The sequence below is a fragment of the Hyaena hyaena genome, unplaced genomic scaffold, assembly GCF_003009895.1.
Source record: "Hyaena hyaena isolate Hyena2069 unplaced genomic scaffold, ASM300989v1 scaffold_191, whole genome shotgun sequence".
Classification (NCBI taxonomy): Eukaryota; Metazoa; Chordata; class Mammalia; order Carnivora; family Hyaenidae; genus Hyaena; species Hyaena hyaena.
Window position 1 is genome coordinate 843,355 of NW_024080824.1, and position 16,301 is coordinate 859,655.

The following is a 16,301-nucleotide window of genomic DNA, read 5'->3' on the forward strand; positions in this document are numbered from 1 at the left end:
GAGGGACAGAGAGAAAAGGAGAGAGGATCCTAAGCATGCTCCATGCTGCCCTTGCAGAGCCAGATGGGGGACTCCATCTCACAAACTGTGAGATCATCACCTGTGCCGGAATCAAGAGTCAAAGGCTTAACCAACTGAGCCACCAAGGTGCCCCTGTTTAAGTCTTATTCTTAATTTGGTGACATTTGTCTTCTTTGCTGTCTCAGCCTGACACTCTGATATGGGAATTTTAAATACTTACCAAATATTTTGGTATGTATGAAACAAAATGAGTACACTTTCAAAATTCCTGGAAGTTGCATTATGGGTGGTTAGGTCCTTTGCTCTATCATTTTTCATATACTGGAAAATATCCATCATAGTTAAAAGACGTGTACAGATTTTTTGATAAGTGTATAAGAAATAGATTACATTCAGATCATCTGAATTATCATAATACTTTAGTGTAGAGAGGTAATTAATATTTTTCATAGTTCTTGAAGCAAGGATCAATTTTTAGATGTATTCACTTCAATTGAGTAAAATTTTAGAGCCTACTAGACATATGGTGGAGTTGGGCTATAGAAAGGATTGCAGAAATGACTGGGACTCTCCAATTGTATTAAACGAGTTTTACAGTGAACAGTAAGGAACAGTTATCTCTGGAAGGACTAAGAATAGACCTTTCACTGGTATCAAGATAGGCAGGGAAGAGTCAGTAGGGACTAAGACATCATGTGCACAGCAATACATCCATGTGGGGAAAAAAAATTTGAAAACCTACCTTAATGTGGAATATGAAATCACCAATTTTAGCTGTGGTGGAATGGTGGTAAATAAGCTGAAAATTGAATAAATCTTTGGACTTTTTCTGTTGGACACAATGTTTCCAGCAGAAGCTATTATGATTCTACCTTCCATTTAGTTGTGGTATAGCTGGAATTGAGAGAGGAATGTCAGGAGCAAGTCCAGAGCAAGGCAAGTCAGTAGTATTACCTTTGTAATAATTCATATGAAAATAGGAAGAACTTCAATTTGAGCAGTGATTGTGAAAAGGAGAATAAGGATAATAAGGATTAATGGTAAGAGATACAATATAGAGTTGATATTCATTGTACATGTAGATGAGTTGGACTTGATAGGGAGACAGAATGCCAAATTTCCAACTATAAGAATGATATTATAGTCAGAAATAAGGAGTGGAGTCAAAAAGAGAAGCTGCTTTTAGAGGGAAGATGTTTATCTGATGTTGATGCTGGGGATGGAGCGTTGAACAAAATAGATAGCTCCTAATCCCCTAAAGCTTTGACTCTAGTGGGAGGGGAAAAGAAAAGAAGCAACTAACTGAGTAAACAAGCTAATTTGAGACTGATCAGTGATAAGAAGCAATCAGATAGAATGATGTGTTCTTTTTTTTTTTTTTAATGTTTTTTATTTATTTGTAGGAGAGAGAGAGAGAGAGAGAGAGAGACAGCGTGAGCAGGGGAGGGTCAAAGAGAGAGGGAGTCACAGACTCTGAAACAGGCTCCAGTCTTCAAGCTGTCAGCACAGAGCCCGACGCGGGGCTCGAACCCACGAACCGCGAGATCATGACCTAAGCGAAAGTCGGACGCTTAACCGACTAAGCCACACAGGCGCCCCGAGAATGATGTGTTCTTGAAGAGGTTGAGATTGGGTAGTCGAGAATGTCTTTCTCTGGGAGACAAGGTTGAGCTGAAAACTAAATGGCAGGAAGGAGAGAGAGCTTTTTTAGACAGAAATGAAAAGCTTGTGCAAATGTCCCAGGGTAGGACTGAGTTTGATGTGTTCAGAGACACAAGTACCAGAGTCTCTGTCTCGAGAATGGTGAGGAAAAGACATGAGGGTAAGAAATGAGACATAGAGGCCACCAGCAGTCAGTTCACGTGGGTCCTCATTGGCCTTGGCAAAGCATCTGATTTCATTCTTGGTCAATGCAAAGGCATCAAAGGATTTTAAGAAGCAAGGGGGTGGAGTGGAAGATTGTGCTTGTGACATGATCTGATCATTGAAACCAGAGTTGAGGAAGAGACTGAAGGAGAGAAACTTGGTAACTTTCTGACTGCACTCAAATAGCAAAGTAGAAAGAGAAAGGTCAAAGAGGTAGGATGGGAAGCAATCTAGTACTAATGCGCTGTCCCCAAGAGAGGAGAAAGTTTCAGAAAGGAGGGAGTTGTGTAATGAAGTCAAACACCAAAAGAGACCAGAAAGTTGAAGAGGCACAATAATTTGATATATCATTTTCCACACACAAAATGTTTTAGATTCAGCTTTGATTATTTAGTGAGGGAATATACTTAGCCCAAGGCTCTTATACCTTATGATACATGACATAAATACTTGCATAAAAGTTACATATAAATTTTTTTAATGTGGGGACTGGATCTGTACTTACAAATGCAAAGGGACCACCTTTTAAATCTGTATATTTCTGTTGTATTTTGTGTAAGGACTTCTTCCCATTATTTCTGTGGATAGAGTAATTCCTATATACTTCTATCTTATCATATAAGAACTTCTTTTGGGATAATTCAAATGGAAAGGAAATAACAACCCCAAACCCCTGTGTCCATACCAGGCACTGGACTAGGTATCAGTTGTGCAGAAATGAATTAAGATAAGTACTGTTCCTAAAGCCCTGCCCTTGCTTTCTAGTGGGGAGGAAATAATAAACAAGAAGAGTAGAGAGCAATGGGAAATGATATCAGGGGCTGAGGTCCAGGATTTGGAGGTGAGAGGGATGTCTGATGTCCGAAGATTGAAGAAGAGTTATGAAAACATGGCAGTGTTGTGGGAAGCATGATGGCCAGTTTGATGTGTCAACTCAGCAAGGCTATGGCCCCTGGTTATTCAATCAAGCACTCACCTAGGTGTTGCATGCCCACCCTTCCTCCCTCCCTCCCTCCCTCTCTCCCTCCTTCCTTCCTTCCTTCCTTCCTTCCTTCCTTCCTTCCTTCCTTCCCCAAAAGTGTCATCCTTCTATGCAGACTGGCCAAAAATATTTGCTTTACTTGCTTATCCAGCTAATGGATGCCGTTCTAATTTAATAAAGACAAATATGCTCCTTATTTTTATTGGAGAAACACTTTTCTTTTAGAAGGATTATATCATAAATAATTACCTAACCATTCCTCAGTAGATTGTTAGTTGTTTTCATTCAAATAGTTCTCATCAAATAGTTAATTCCAGGTGCCTTTTGTTGAAATAGTTTATGTATTTAAAAAATCTTTTAAACATTTATTCATTTTTGAGAGACAGAGCATGGACAGGGGGAGAGACAGAAAGAGACAGAGGGAGACACAGAATTCAAAGCAGGCTCCAGGCTCTGAGCTGTCAGCACAGAGCCCAACAAGGGGCTCAAACCCACGAACTGCAAGATCATGACCTGAGCCACAGTCAGATGCTTAACCAACTGAGCCACCCAGCCACTCCTCATTATTTTTTAATAAACAGTGCTGCAGTGAACATCTTTGTGTATGTGTGTATTATATATACATGCACACGCGTACACACACACACACACACACACACACACAAATGCCATTATGTCTGTAAAATGTAAAGTTCCAAGAAGTGGGATAACCTACTTGGAGGTGTTCAGAGATTAAGTTTTTATTTATATCGTCAAATTTTCCCTACTGAGATGCAAATTTACACTATAGCCAGTATATGTAAACGCACATTTCCTCAACTCCTCATCAGTCATTTAATGTATTTTAGCTAATCTGATAAGCAGATTATCACTTTATCACCTGGTTTTACATTGTGTTAATTAAATTATTTAAGGAAGAGAGTAAATGTATTTTGGAAAGAATTTTCTATAAGTGTGGTATAGCCTATATGTCAGAAGTAAAGACTGTAGGCAGGAAAACACTTAGGAGGATTTTACGTTAGTAAAATTCAGAGATTATAAAGGCTTAAACTGGGGCAGAAGGAGATGCCTCTTTCACAGGTAAGTGTGTCGCCAATAGCATGTTGACTTCATGTCACCGTTAATCATGTATAAGCATGATTGTGAAAGTATTTCTTTAAAAGAAGAAAGAAAAGTTTTTTCCTTTTGGAGTTAGAATCCTGCAGTACCTCCAAATTGTATAATACATTTAAGGCCTTATATATTCAGCTACTTAAATTTAAATGATGAGTCCATTAATATGTTCCTTGAAGTATAGACCGTAGTCTTTGTCTTCCAAAGGATATTTTAATCAAAATATTAAAAATAAACTAGAGTCTCATTCAGATAGTTAATTTCAGCTGCCTTTTGTTGTAATATATCATGAATTATCTCTCTGATGGATGGGCAGCCAAATGCAGATAAAATTAGCTTTGCAGTCATTCATTTTAAATTGCTCTTGAATCATTTGGAAGTAAATTCCATTTCAGAAGAATACGCTTCAGGTCTCAGACAAAGAGATAATAGTCCTATATTTTATGATATAAGAAATAATAGTTTAAGTCTTATGATTCAGAAATATAGAAACTTATGTATTAAGTTGATGAAAATTAAGGCTTGATACATAGCAATAAAACCAGCAACCTAAGCTTCCTAGATTGATGTTCATAGCATAATATTTTCCTGTCAAGATTTAGGTGGAATGAAAGTCTATAAAAATAATACATGGTACAAAGCTTTCTCTTCTTGTGTATAAATGAAAAAATAAAGGCTATATGAGATAACAGAGAAGGAAATATTGAGATTTACCTGATACCAAGATAAAAATGGCGATATCATTATTGAGTAATGATAGAGAGTGAAAAATTAAGTCAAGTGTTAGAGAAGGGTAAAATGAATAAGAATCTTACATCTAAGTGAAAATGGCAATTACAGCTTTAAGGTACTAGTGAATCCAATGTACAGAATAAAAACAATTTTGGAAATTTTATTTTGTTAATTTGAATAAGCTACATGCAGAAAACTTGTTTAGCAATTTCATTAATCAAGTCATATGGCCCAAATAGCATAATGCTGTCAATATCAGCCACTGGGGTGTGCTTTATACAACATATAATAATTTGGGATAACTGTGGCATGTTGCCAGAAAGAAGTTCATTGTCTGAAGTCGCTTTTCACAAATTGAGTTCCCATTATCTCCCTGAAGACTTTAGGGCTCTTTGGATATTTATATTAAAAAATAAAGTAGAAATAGGATGCACTCCCTGATCTCCCTGCTGAAAAAACAAATCGTTCTTTTATAGCTTCCAGTTTTGTAGCATGACCTAAATAGTATCAGAAACCTGGTTTATTTGTATAGTGAAATGAATTGCATGTCAGCAACTGATCTCAGTAAACAGTCTACCAACTCAAGGTAGAATCTCAAACCTTGTTATCCCCGTGTATTAAATTTTGAAATCTCAAACTTTATTATTCCCTTGTATTAAACAGTCTTCTAGTGCCCTGGGAGATTTAGCTTCAGTGTGGCAAGGATTTTACTTGTTTTGGGTCAGGCCTATGAATAGGCTCTGGAGTACAGCCAAAGGAAAAGCCATGAACAAATATAGTTGCATACTTTCCCTTGCACACCATTGCAAACACATTTGCTTGCAGACTTGTTTGGAGACTGAGTTTCTGTCTCTGGAAAGCCATGATTCTTCTAGAAAACATCTGATTATCGTAAGAAGCTAGAAAATAGCAAATGAGTTCTAAAACAAATATCCACTAATAAAGAGATAATCTTAATTCTCAAATTTTCTATGAGGTGGAGTGCTCAGTGAACTGACATTTGTAGACAAGACCAACTTTATGGGTATGTGACCTGTGCTGTCACACAGGACACTTGGTTGAATACTCATCTGTCACCATTTCAGAATTCTTAATGAATTTTTAATGAGGAGCCCCAAGTTTCCATTCTCCTATAGGCTGCACAAATTTTGTAGCCTGTCTTGTTTGTAGATCTCACTATTGTTACAACCTCTTATAGTGTAGATTAATTTGAAGCAGGGTAAACTCTAAAATACCTTGTGAATCTGGGGTTCCTGGGTGGCTCTGTGGGTTAATTGTCTGACTTTGGCTCAGGTCATGATCTTGCATCTGTGAGTTTGAGCCCTGCATCAGGCTCTGTGCTGATGGTTCAGAGTCTTGAACATGCTTTGGATTCTGTGTATCTCTCCCTCTCTCCCCTTACCCCACTTCCTCTCTCTCTCTCTCTTTCTTAAAAATAAATAAAACATTAAAAATATACCTTGTGAATCTTTTCTGAATGATCACAGTTGCCATTTGTACAATCTTTATGCTTTTATAAGATTTTTATTGACCCCTTACAGTATGCCTGGCACTATGCTAGGCTTAATGGAAAATAAAAATTAAAATGATAATAACCCCTGCTTTCAAAACAGCTCTCACTCTCGTGTTAAGCATTTGTTATATATCTCTGGTATATACTGATATATTATCAATTTTGAAAATTGATAATAATTACATAAAACTGGTGGCCAAAACTGAAAAGTAGATTTCTCCATATGTGTGCAAGGCAAATGAATACATGGTCCAGAGGAGTAAGTGTTCATGAAGAGGTATTTGTATATGTTCATTTACCAATGATCATTTTTCCTTATAAAATACACATGGTATTTAGAGACGGTCACTTTTCCCTTGTAAAATACACATGGTATTTGGAGATGGTCATTTTTCCTTATTAAATACACATGATATTTGGAAATTATTACTTTTTTTCCTTGTAAAATACTCATGGCATTTGAAGATTGTCATTTTTTCCTTGTTAAACACATATAGATGTAACCATGCTGTATATTTAAATACTCAGTTTTCCTCTATTATTTTGGTTGAATAAAATTGGCTCTCTTATTTGAGTTTCAAAACTTACTCCAGAAGAAAAACTTAAAAAGAGATTTCATGAAAAGACAATTTCTGAAATTAATCCTCATCTTTAGCATTTTTGCCTGGACCAAACAAAGTATTGTCTTAGCATTCTTAACCCAGCAGTAGAGAAGTTGTTATCTGGGCCAGTTTCCATGGTTGGGCATGGTATCCAGGCCACTTGCTGCAAATGCAGAAGAGGAGAATTTCCCAGCAGCTTGTGAGCCTACAGATAATCAGTCCATTCCCATTTTGTCAAATCTACTCCATTATATATATCTTACTGACTCAGAGTTTTAAAAAATTATCTTCAGAAATGCCATTCTTATCCCCAGAATTGAGCACTAGGAGTAATGGGCCATACTGCATGATGTGAATTTATCTAGGCATAGACTTAAACACTGTATGTGTATTATAAGAAATAGTAACAACCTCATATGATACCCTGGTTAAGGCATCTCCCTAGGTCAATTTTTTAAAATTTTTTAATGTTTTATTTATTTTTGAGAGAGAGAGAGAGACAGCATGAGCGGGGGAGGGTCAGAGAGAGAGGGAATTTGAAGAGACACAGAATTTGAAGCAGGCTCCAGGTTCTGAGCTGTCAGCACAGAGCCTGATGCGGGGCTCGAACCCACGAACCATGAGATCATGACCTGAGCCGAAGTCGGACGCCCAACCGACTTAGCCACGCAGGTGCCCATCCCTAGGTTAAATTTAAGAGTTAAGGTTTATGTGGAAAGGAGAGTGATATGTAAAAGAAACACTGAATTTAGCCATAATGAAAATGTTTCAAATGATGGAAATATTTCCTATTGTTATAAAATACAGTGAGTGTTATTTAACAAACATGAAACTTCAAGCCAAGTCACGGAATTATTTCTCTTTACTAGTAGTGATCCTCTTGTCTTAAAACTCAAAATTAGGGAAATACAGAATTAGTTTGTACATTTTTTAAATATGTCATTACTATTTTTTTCCAGCACTTCACAGAGCCCCTTTTGAGTGGAAAACATATGTGTGACTTTCTCAACTTCCATTAGTCTTCCTGGTAGTTTACAATAAAATAATCAGAAGGAAGAAATACATGCTTTTGGCAAGGAAGGGTAATCAATTTTTAGTGCCTATCTTTCTGTAGGATGTGAATGTGTGAGTACTTTGCTACATGATTGAATAAGGTAAGGTAGTAAACAGTCATCAGATATTTTGCAACCATTATTCCTTCTAAAGGAATAAATCTCACTTTCTAAAACAATGACTGAATGACCAGCTTTGTATTTTGCAAACCTAAATGAAAATATTGCTCTAAAATACATACACATTTTTGTATGTGTATGGTTTTTTTACTATGTTTGTATGTGTATACAATTTTTTTTTACTATTGGTGTATATATCTTTTATTCACCAATAGTAAAAAAAAAATTGAATTGATCCTCTGCCTTCATGAGTAATAATTAAAAAGAACAGTTAACATTTTACAGAATTTGAGTTTGAGATTTTATGGCACTGTATTGATTATCAGAACTGTCCATCATCACGTTTAACAATAAGAGCTTGGGGGGGGTAAAAAACAAAATAAGAGAGTAAGGCCTTCAAGACATCAGCTTTATGTTGAAGGTTCTGTCAATACCTCAGTTCCCTCTTCCTTTGCCTGTCTGAACTGTGTTTATTTAAGCCATCTTGAGTGTTCTTGCATATGGATTAAAGAAGCTGAAATGGATGGAAACAAGGTTATTCTTTAGTTAACTGACAGTTTGGATCCTTGATGTTCAACAATGGAAAATCCAGAAATGATGTCCTGGCAGAAGAAAGCACATGAAGGCAGTAAAGTGAGAAAGAAAGCTAGCTGTAGGAGGTATCATTTACATCCCCGTGTCAGAAATGTAAAACTGGGGAGAGCTTTGAAAGCTAGTTGTGTAAAAACGAAGCCAGTTTTTACCGCAGAACATGTTGGCAGAGATCAAGCATGGTTACTATGTGACGGCTACCCATGACCTAGATGAGAAAAGGGCCAGGCCAGGTTTCTTAGCAGACAGATGTCCATTTTACTAATGGCCTTTGCCAGAATGGGGCAACACCCATTAAATGGGGTGTTATCACCCAAGAATAAGTGATAAAGTAAGTTTCAAGATGACATGAGCAGCCATTGAATATATGTACTTTCAAAAACTTTTGATTTTGAAGGACACCTGGGTGGCTCAGTCAATTGAGCATCTGACTTCAGCTCAGGTTATGATCTCACAGTCATGAGTTTGAGCGCTGTGTCAGGCTCTGTGCTGACAGCTCAAAGCCTGGAACCTGCTTTGGATTCTGTGTCTCTCTCTTTCTCTGTCCCCTCCCTCCCCAACCCCACAAATAATTAAACATTACAAGAAAATTCTTTAAAAAACTTTTAATTTTGACCTCACAGTTTTAACCTTACATATTATCTTGGGGTGCTTGATCAACTTACAGAATTAATAGTTTTTCTCTCCACTCTGTCACAGGAAGAAAAATATCACATCTGACTTATTTTCAGTGTATTTGAAAGACTCTTTTTACCTTGACTTTTGTGAAATATGATAATAGGGTTTTGAGTGCACTTTTGTTATTTTTCTATTTTTATGTGGAATCATACAGAACCCAAGTTATGAAAAACATACCTCAAAGTGGGCAAATATCTTAGGTGGTTTTGGGGTTTTGTTTCTTCAGTGGTGTTGAAAAAGCAGGGTGGAAGCAATATATTTGACAATTTTCTGTGCTTTAAAAAATGAGACTATTGACTATTATTCTTCAGGATAATACTCAGTAATATTTTAATGAGGACAGCTTTTACTAGTCATGTAATACATCTGATATTGGAGGTATAGTTTCTACATAAGACCAAACAGAATTGCTAGACTCTAGGCTCTACCATCAGTCTACTACTGGCTGATTTCTGGAGCTGAGAATAATCTTGAATTCAATATATATTTTGGTTGAATGAATGAATTCATTTGAATGAATATGTCATGCAGTGGTATCTTTGAATCCGAACTTAAAGATCGTTAATTCAGGTTCCTAGTATTCCTTCTCAGCCCCTTGCAAAGATTTTGCTTACTTATGAGCCTTATATTTTTCAATGTTTCAAAAGAAACAAATGTTTTTTTTTAAATTTTTTCAATGTTTATATTTAACAGAGAGAGAGACAGAGAGCGAGAGTGCGCGCACACAGAAGCATGCAGGGGAGAGGCAGAGAGAGAGGGAGACTGAATCTGAACCAGGCTCCAGGCTCCAACCTGTCGGCACAGAGCTGGACGCGGGGCTTGGACTAATGAGACATAAGATCATGACCTGAGCCGAAGTTAGACGCCTAACCAGCTGAGCTACCCAGGGGCCCCCAAACAATTTTTTCTAATGAAATTGCTTCTGGTTTTGTCAGCTTTCAAAGGAAACACTCTGTAATGGGAGGTGTAGTACTGTATTGGGAAGATCACAGGTTTTGAGTGAGGCAAACCTGGGCAGAATAGAAATAGTTCTGCTATTTACTAACTACCTGCATGCTCAGGGCATGCTAGTTACCTTTCCTGATGTTGAGTTTTTCCATGTGAAAAAATTAGAATAATAATCTAAATCATTAACTGAAGAACCAGTTATACTACCTGATGCGTAGCAGGCACTCAGGTACTTAATTAAGTCATTTATGAGTCATTATTTTTAAATGAATAGCAAGTAAATGGCAAGTGGCTACGATGATTTGAATGTTTTCCATTTTCTTCTTGTTTTACCAGATGATGACTTTTTTCATGAACTCCCAGAAACCTTTCCATCCGATCCACCTGAACCTCTACCACATTTTCTTATTGAGCCTGAAGAAGCTTATATTGTGAAGAATAAGCCTGTGAACCTGTATTGTAAAGCCAGCCCCGCCACCCAGATCTACTTCAAGTGCAATAGTGAATGGGTTCATCAGAAGGACCACATAGTAGATGAGAGAGTAGACGAAACCTCTGGTGAGTTTTCTACTACATTTTTACCACCGTTCAGGATGCACTCACTAACTACTTGGGCATGTTCTCATACTGTTCTTTGAATTGTGAGAATGAAAATGGAGTTACTATCTTTTGGCAAAAGTTTTGAATCAGTTTGGGTGGGATTTGGTGGTCTTGTTCCATAAACTGCAAAGCAAAGGGGATGAATACATCTTGACTTGATGCCTGATGGGCATAGTTCAGCCTTAAAAACATAAATGAGGAAAATAAATAGACTGGATGAATGCAAATGCCCTAGTAAAAGATGAGTTTCACTTATGTGTCAATTTTGGGTCATGTCTAAATATCTCGGGATTGGGGAACATGTTCGACTAAGGATAAGTTTCTAATTTTTGTTTACATGGCCATCAAGTCTTAATTCACATGCATAATTTCCCTTTATATTTTTAAATAATTTGCAAATGTTGCAGCTTTAAAGTATCCTGTATCCTTAACTTACATCTAAAAATAAATCCTCAGTCAGTTAAGGATCTGATTCTTGATTTGAGCTCAGGTCATGATTCCAGGGTCGTGGGATCTAGCCCTGCACTGGGCTCACTGCTGAGTGTGGAGCCTGCTTAAGATTTTCTCTCCCTCCGCTCGTCTCCTCTGCTCATGCTTGCCCTCTCTCTCTCTAAAATACATACACATACATGCATACATACATACATAGAAATAAATCCTAATGATCTAACTCTTAGCTAAAGTTAAATTAAAAGTGAATGAGAATAGTGATAGTGTGGGGTCCAGGAAGAAGCGAAGTGGTGAGGATAGCCACCATCTGGGTGAGTCTTGATACCTTTGTTCTTGGCATGGTGAAAACACCTGACTTTACTGCTCTGTAAATGTTATCCATAACAGTAAAACACTAAAGGCATAGAGACGATAAAGGAGATTCTAATAACCTGTGGGATTTAGATTACCTAAAAAGGAAACTTTCTTGATAGCAATTTTTTACTCCACCATGGGTGACTTAAGATAGCTGTAGAATCTCCTAGAGTTATTTTAAATTGGAAAGATGTCTATCTTTGTATAGTGGTTTAAGTGCTTTTGATCTCTAGCAGTGAGAAGCAATTTGAACTTTCCAATCCATTCTAGATCTATGATTTTAAAATATTAAGATAGGCATTTTAAATATTAAAAATTCGCTGATCAACATTTCCAAGCTAAATAGTGATAGATATTACAAAAGTGAAAACATTTAGATATCTTATTTTCTTTCATAAATATCTCTACATACCAAAATAGATACATGTTTTCAAAATCCAAATTGTAATGGATTCCTGTTTGTATCCAAATATCAGATTAACCAAGGGCAAGCAGAGACCAGCCCTTGAAGGAGATCTCTGTTTGCCATCTCTAACAACATGAAGGGCATATTGAGCTGATGGGACATAAAGAAATGGAACAGACTGTGAGAGGACAGAGAAAAGGCATCTTTTAGAAAAGCAGGTTGTGCATATACCGATATAACACAAATCGTCTTAGAAAATCAGGTGGCGGCTCCACATAACTGTTTGTCAATTTGTGAATCAATATGCTTGCCACATGCCATCTGATGGCTGTAGAAATAACTGGGTATCCGACTGTACGGTAGCTTACTTCAGGGAATTGTCCCACCTCTCTTTCTAATTACTCAGAAAATAACTCCACCAGATGTCTACAAAATCTCAAGTGAATTAGTTTTATTTGTTGCAGCTCATTTACTTGTAAAGATTTCAAACACACAAGTTTGAATGGTAAGAGGAAAAAGAAAGACATCACAAAAGCTGAGATGAAAGTCACAGACCTGTTCAGGCTTGTCTTTACTAAATTAATGAAAATGACTCTATAGGAATAGGAATAGGAATAAAACCAAAACTGCTTTATGATATTGAGCTCCTGTGCCAGCTTCATGCTGTGATGGTGACGTATATGTGGGCGTGTGTGGATATATATACTTTACTAAGACATTTCCCTTCTTAAAACATTATGTTTGTTGTTATTTTCACATAAAATTAATACTGCATATACCAATTATTAGAATATCTTCTAAAGCAGTTTATAAATGGAAATATGTGGCATATTTTCATTCAAATTCAGGTCAGGGCAAGTGAGAGCTAAAGGCAAAACTGGCAGCTGTAGGGGGCACCTGGGTGGCTCAGCCAGTTAAGCGACCGACTTTAGCTCCGGTCATGATCTCGTGGTTCATGGGTTGGAGCCCTGTGTCGGGCTCTGTGCTGACAGCCGAGAGCCTGGAGGCTTCTTCAGATTCTGAGTCTCCCTCTCTCTCTGCCCCTCCCATGCGGGTGCTCTGTCTCTCTCATGAGCTCAAAAATAAATAAACATTTAAATAATTAAAAACAAAGAACTGGCAGCTGCAAGACTTACACAGATCTCAGACTGACAGTTGGAATGAAATACCATAGACCTTGTTGTCTTTCATGTTCATCCAGAAACTTACAAGAAATCCAGCATCCAGGCAGTGTATTACCTTTAAAGTTAGGAAAAGGACAAAGTCACCCCCAGACAGTGGTATTATTTGGCATGTTCTTAACATATGAACCTATGCAATTAGACAAGACAAATAATTGAAAAATATAAAAATTGTAGAGAAAATGGGAATGTCATTTTTTGACAAATCATCTGATTTTGCATATCTGGAAAACATACATTTTTTAAATTAAAAAAAATGAAAAAAGTCAAGAGTATACAGAAAAGTAGCAGATAAAAGATTCATATATGACCCTTCAACTTTTCTTAGTACAGATGACCAGTTTAAATTATAATGATATAAAAGATAACAGTTAAAATAACAACATAAAAGAAGTATGTGTGTGTAAAGCTAACAAAAATTTGAAGGTTTTTAGAAAGAAAGACTTTAAATTCTACTCTGGGTAAGAAAAATACAATGATTAAATAAATTGAAAGACTTTTCTTGTTCTTGGATAGAAAGGAAATATTTTTAAAATGTTTGCTATTTCTAAATGAATCGTAAGGTCACCAACATTGTATGAAAATTTGTAAAAATGGCTGGAAGAGTTCTAAAATAGTATAATGAGGGAACCCTAGCTCTTTGTAAATATATTATAAAATTAAAGAAAATAAGAGTTTGATATGAGTAGAAAATAAGACATACAAATTAATAGTTTAAAATAGAGACCAAAAGGGGCGCATCGGTGGCTCAGTTGGTTAAGTGTCCGAATTCAGCTCAGGTCATGATCTCATAGTTCGTGAGTTTGAGCCTCACATCGGACTCTGTGCTGACAGCTTGGAGTCTGGAGCCTATTTCTGGTTCTGTCTCTTCCTCTTTCTGTGTTTCTCCCCCACTCAAACTGTCTCTCTCTCTCAAAAATAAATAAAGATTTTTTTTTTAATTTAATCAAATAGAGACAAGAAAATAGTCAGTTAAGGCAGCTTACAATGTATTAAGATGTATCACAATGTAGGTAGTTGGCAACTGAATGAATGAATGAATCTTGGATTTTATCTCATTTTTAGAATAAAATAAGTTTTTGATGTTAGGGCTTAATGTCACAATCATTATCACCATCACCACTACCATCATCATCATCACTAACATCACTAGGAAAAAATTTTGGCAGTTGGTTGGATGATCAGTTGGTTGGTTAGTTTCAGTGGTGGGCAAAAGCCTTTTTAAAAAAGACAAAACTAAGAAGTCTTATAAGAAAGCATTCTTATTTTGAATATCCAAAGCAAGAAAACCACAAAGCTGAGGAACACACACACACACACACACACACACACTTGATTATTTCTGTGAATATATATTAATCAAAGAGCTAATTTAATTAATATATTACTAGTTCTTAAAGCATATTTAAGAAAATGATCAGCAACCCAACAGAAAATTGAGGAGAGGTAAAACATGAGATTATAGGAAAGGAAATGCAAATTGGTAAATAAGCATCTAAGATGTTGTCAGGATCAAAACAGTTAGTATAGGGGCACCTGGGCGGCTCAGTCGGTTAAGCCTCCAACTTCAGCTCAGGTTATGATCTCACGGTTCATGGGTTCGAGCCCCACATCGGGCTCTCTGCTGACAGCTAGTTCAGAGCCTGGAGCCTGTTTCAGATTCTGTGTCTCCCTCTCTCTCTGACCCTCCCCTGTTCACACTGTCTCTCTCTCTCTCTCAGAAATAATTAAAAATATTTTTAAAAATTAAAAAAAAAAGAAAAAAACCAGTATACAGGGTTGATGAAGGAATGGGATTGGGAATTAATGAGGTTGCAAATTGGTGCATTCTTTTGGATGGTACCAGGTCAATTTGAAAATACCTACCAATATTTAAATGTATATACCCTTTCGCTTGGTAATTACACATTTAGGATCAAAAAATAAACTTCCAAATGAGCACAAAGACTGAAATGCAGGTCATTCATTGTACCCCTATTGCAGAGGCATACTGAGTACTGTGCATCCCTATATGGAGACTGTGATGTTTTATAAAATAATGAGCTCTCCCCATATGTGAAGCTGTAGAAAAATCTCTCACATAAAATTTGAAGTGAAAACCAGAGTACAGAACACTACATGTAATATGTCCTCATTATGTAAAGGATGCACATATATTTGTCTATGCATTGGCATGTTTTGGAGAAATATATAATAAGCAGTTGACAGCTCAAAATCTGGGGTGATAGGAGATTTCTTTTATAGTTTGTTTTTTTTTCAATCTTGTGAATGTGTTATTTTCATAATAAATAATGAAACCTGAAAAAAAGTCCAAACCATTTTACTGCATCTCTTTGCCTGTTATCATAAATCTCCAATCTGTACAGTATTGTGGGAAAATTTGTAGGCTTCTTATATGAGAGCTCTTTGCTTTCCTGTGAGGTCAGAAGCATTATAAATGGAATTGAAACCAAAATGCTTGGCTTGGGGGACTTTTTTACCTGAAGTTGGATTTACCTGCAACTTTGGTTCTCAAGTCTTAACTTAATGTAGCCTGACTATAGACTTATTGGGGTTTAGTGGTTCTTAATAGCGAGAAATGTTAGAATACATCAAGTCTTGAAATACATTAAATCAGAGAAATGTCTTGGCATTTAAAAGATCAAATTGGTTCTCAGACAACATAAGAGAGAGAGAAGTCTGCACATGAGTTTATTTTTTATAGATAACTCTGCTTTAGGATAAGAATATTTGGAAGCATGTTTAGTGCAATCAGATACATTGCCTTCCAACTAAGAAAAATCAACCACATTCAATAAAATCCCCATCGAAGGTAACTTCACATTGAGAAACTACAAAACAATAACACTGAAAAAAAGAACAAAATTAATAGTCTTTCTTTTAAATTATGAAGGCGTTAAATAGACTCTCCAGGTCTGAGACATGAAGCACACAATTATTTGTACTCGCTGAGCAAGGCTACCCCACTTATGATAAAATGTACTGATTAAAGATTATTTATTATAGTTAATCTTTCCCTTCCTTCATTTAAACCACATTTGCATTTCTTGCAAATATGTGATATAAGAAACAGAAAAGTGGAAAGCAGTATA

At 36.5% G+C, this 16,301-nt stretch overlaps 1 protein-coding gene across 3 annotated transcripts in view; it reads left to right on the plus strand.

The window, feature by feature from the left end:
• Window positions 1–16,301, plus strand: part of UNC5C (unc-5 netrin receptor C) — a 360,161-nt gene that overhangs the window by 192,171 nt on the left and 151,689 nt on the right. For all 3 annotated transcript variants that reach the window (XM_039241298.1, XM_039241299.1, XM_039241300.1), the window contains exon 2: window positions 10,555–10,776. In XM_039241298.1, the coding sequence (XP_039097229.1) occupies window positions 10,555–10,776 (222 nt within the window). The remainder of the gene's footprint in view (window positions 1–10,554; window positions 10,777–16,301) is intronic.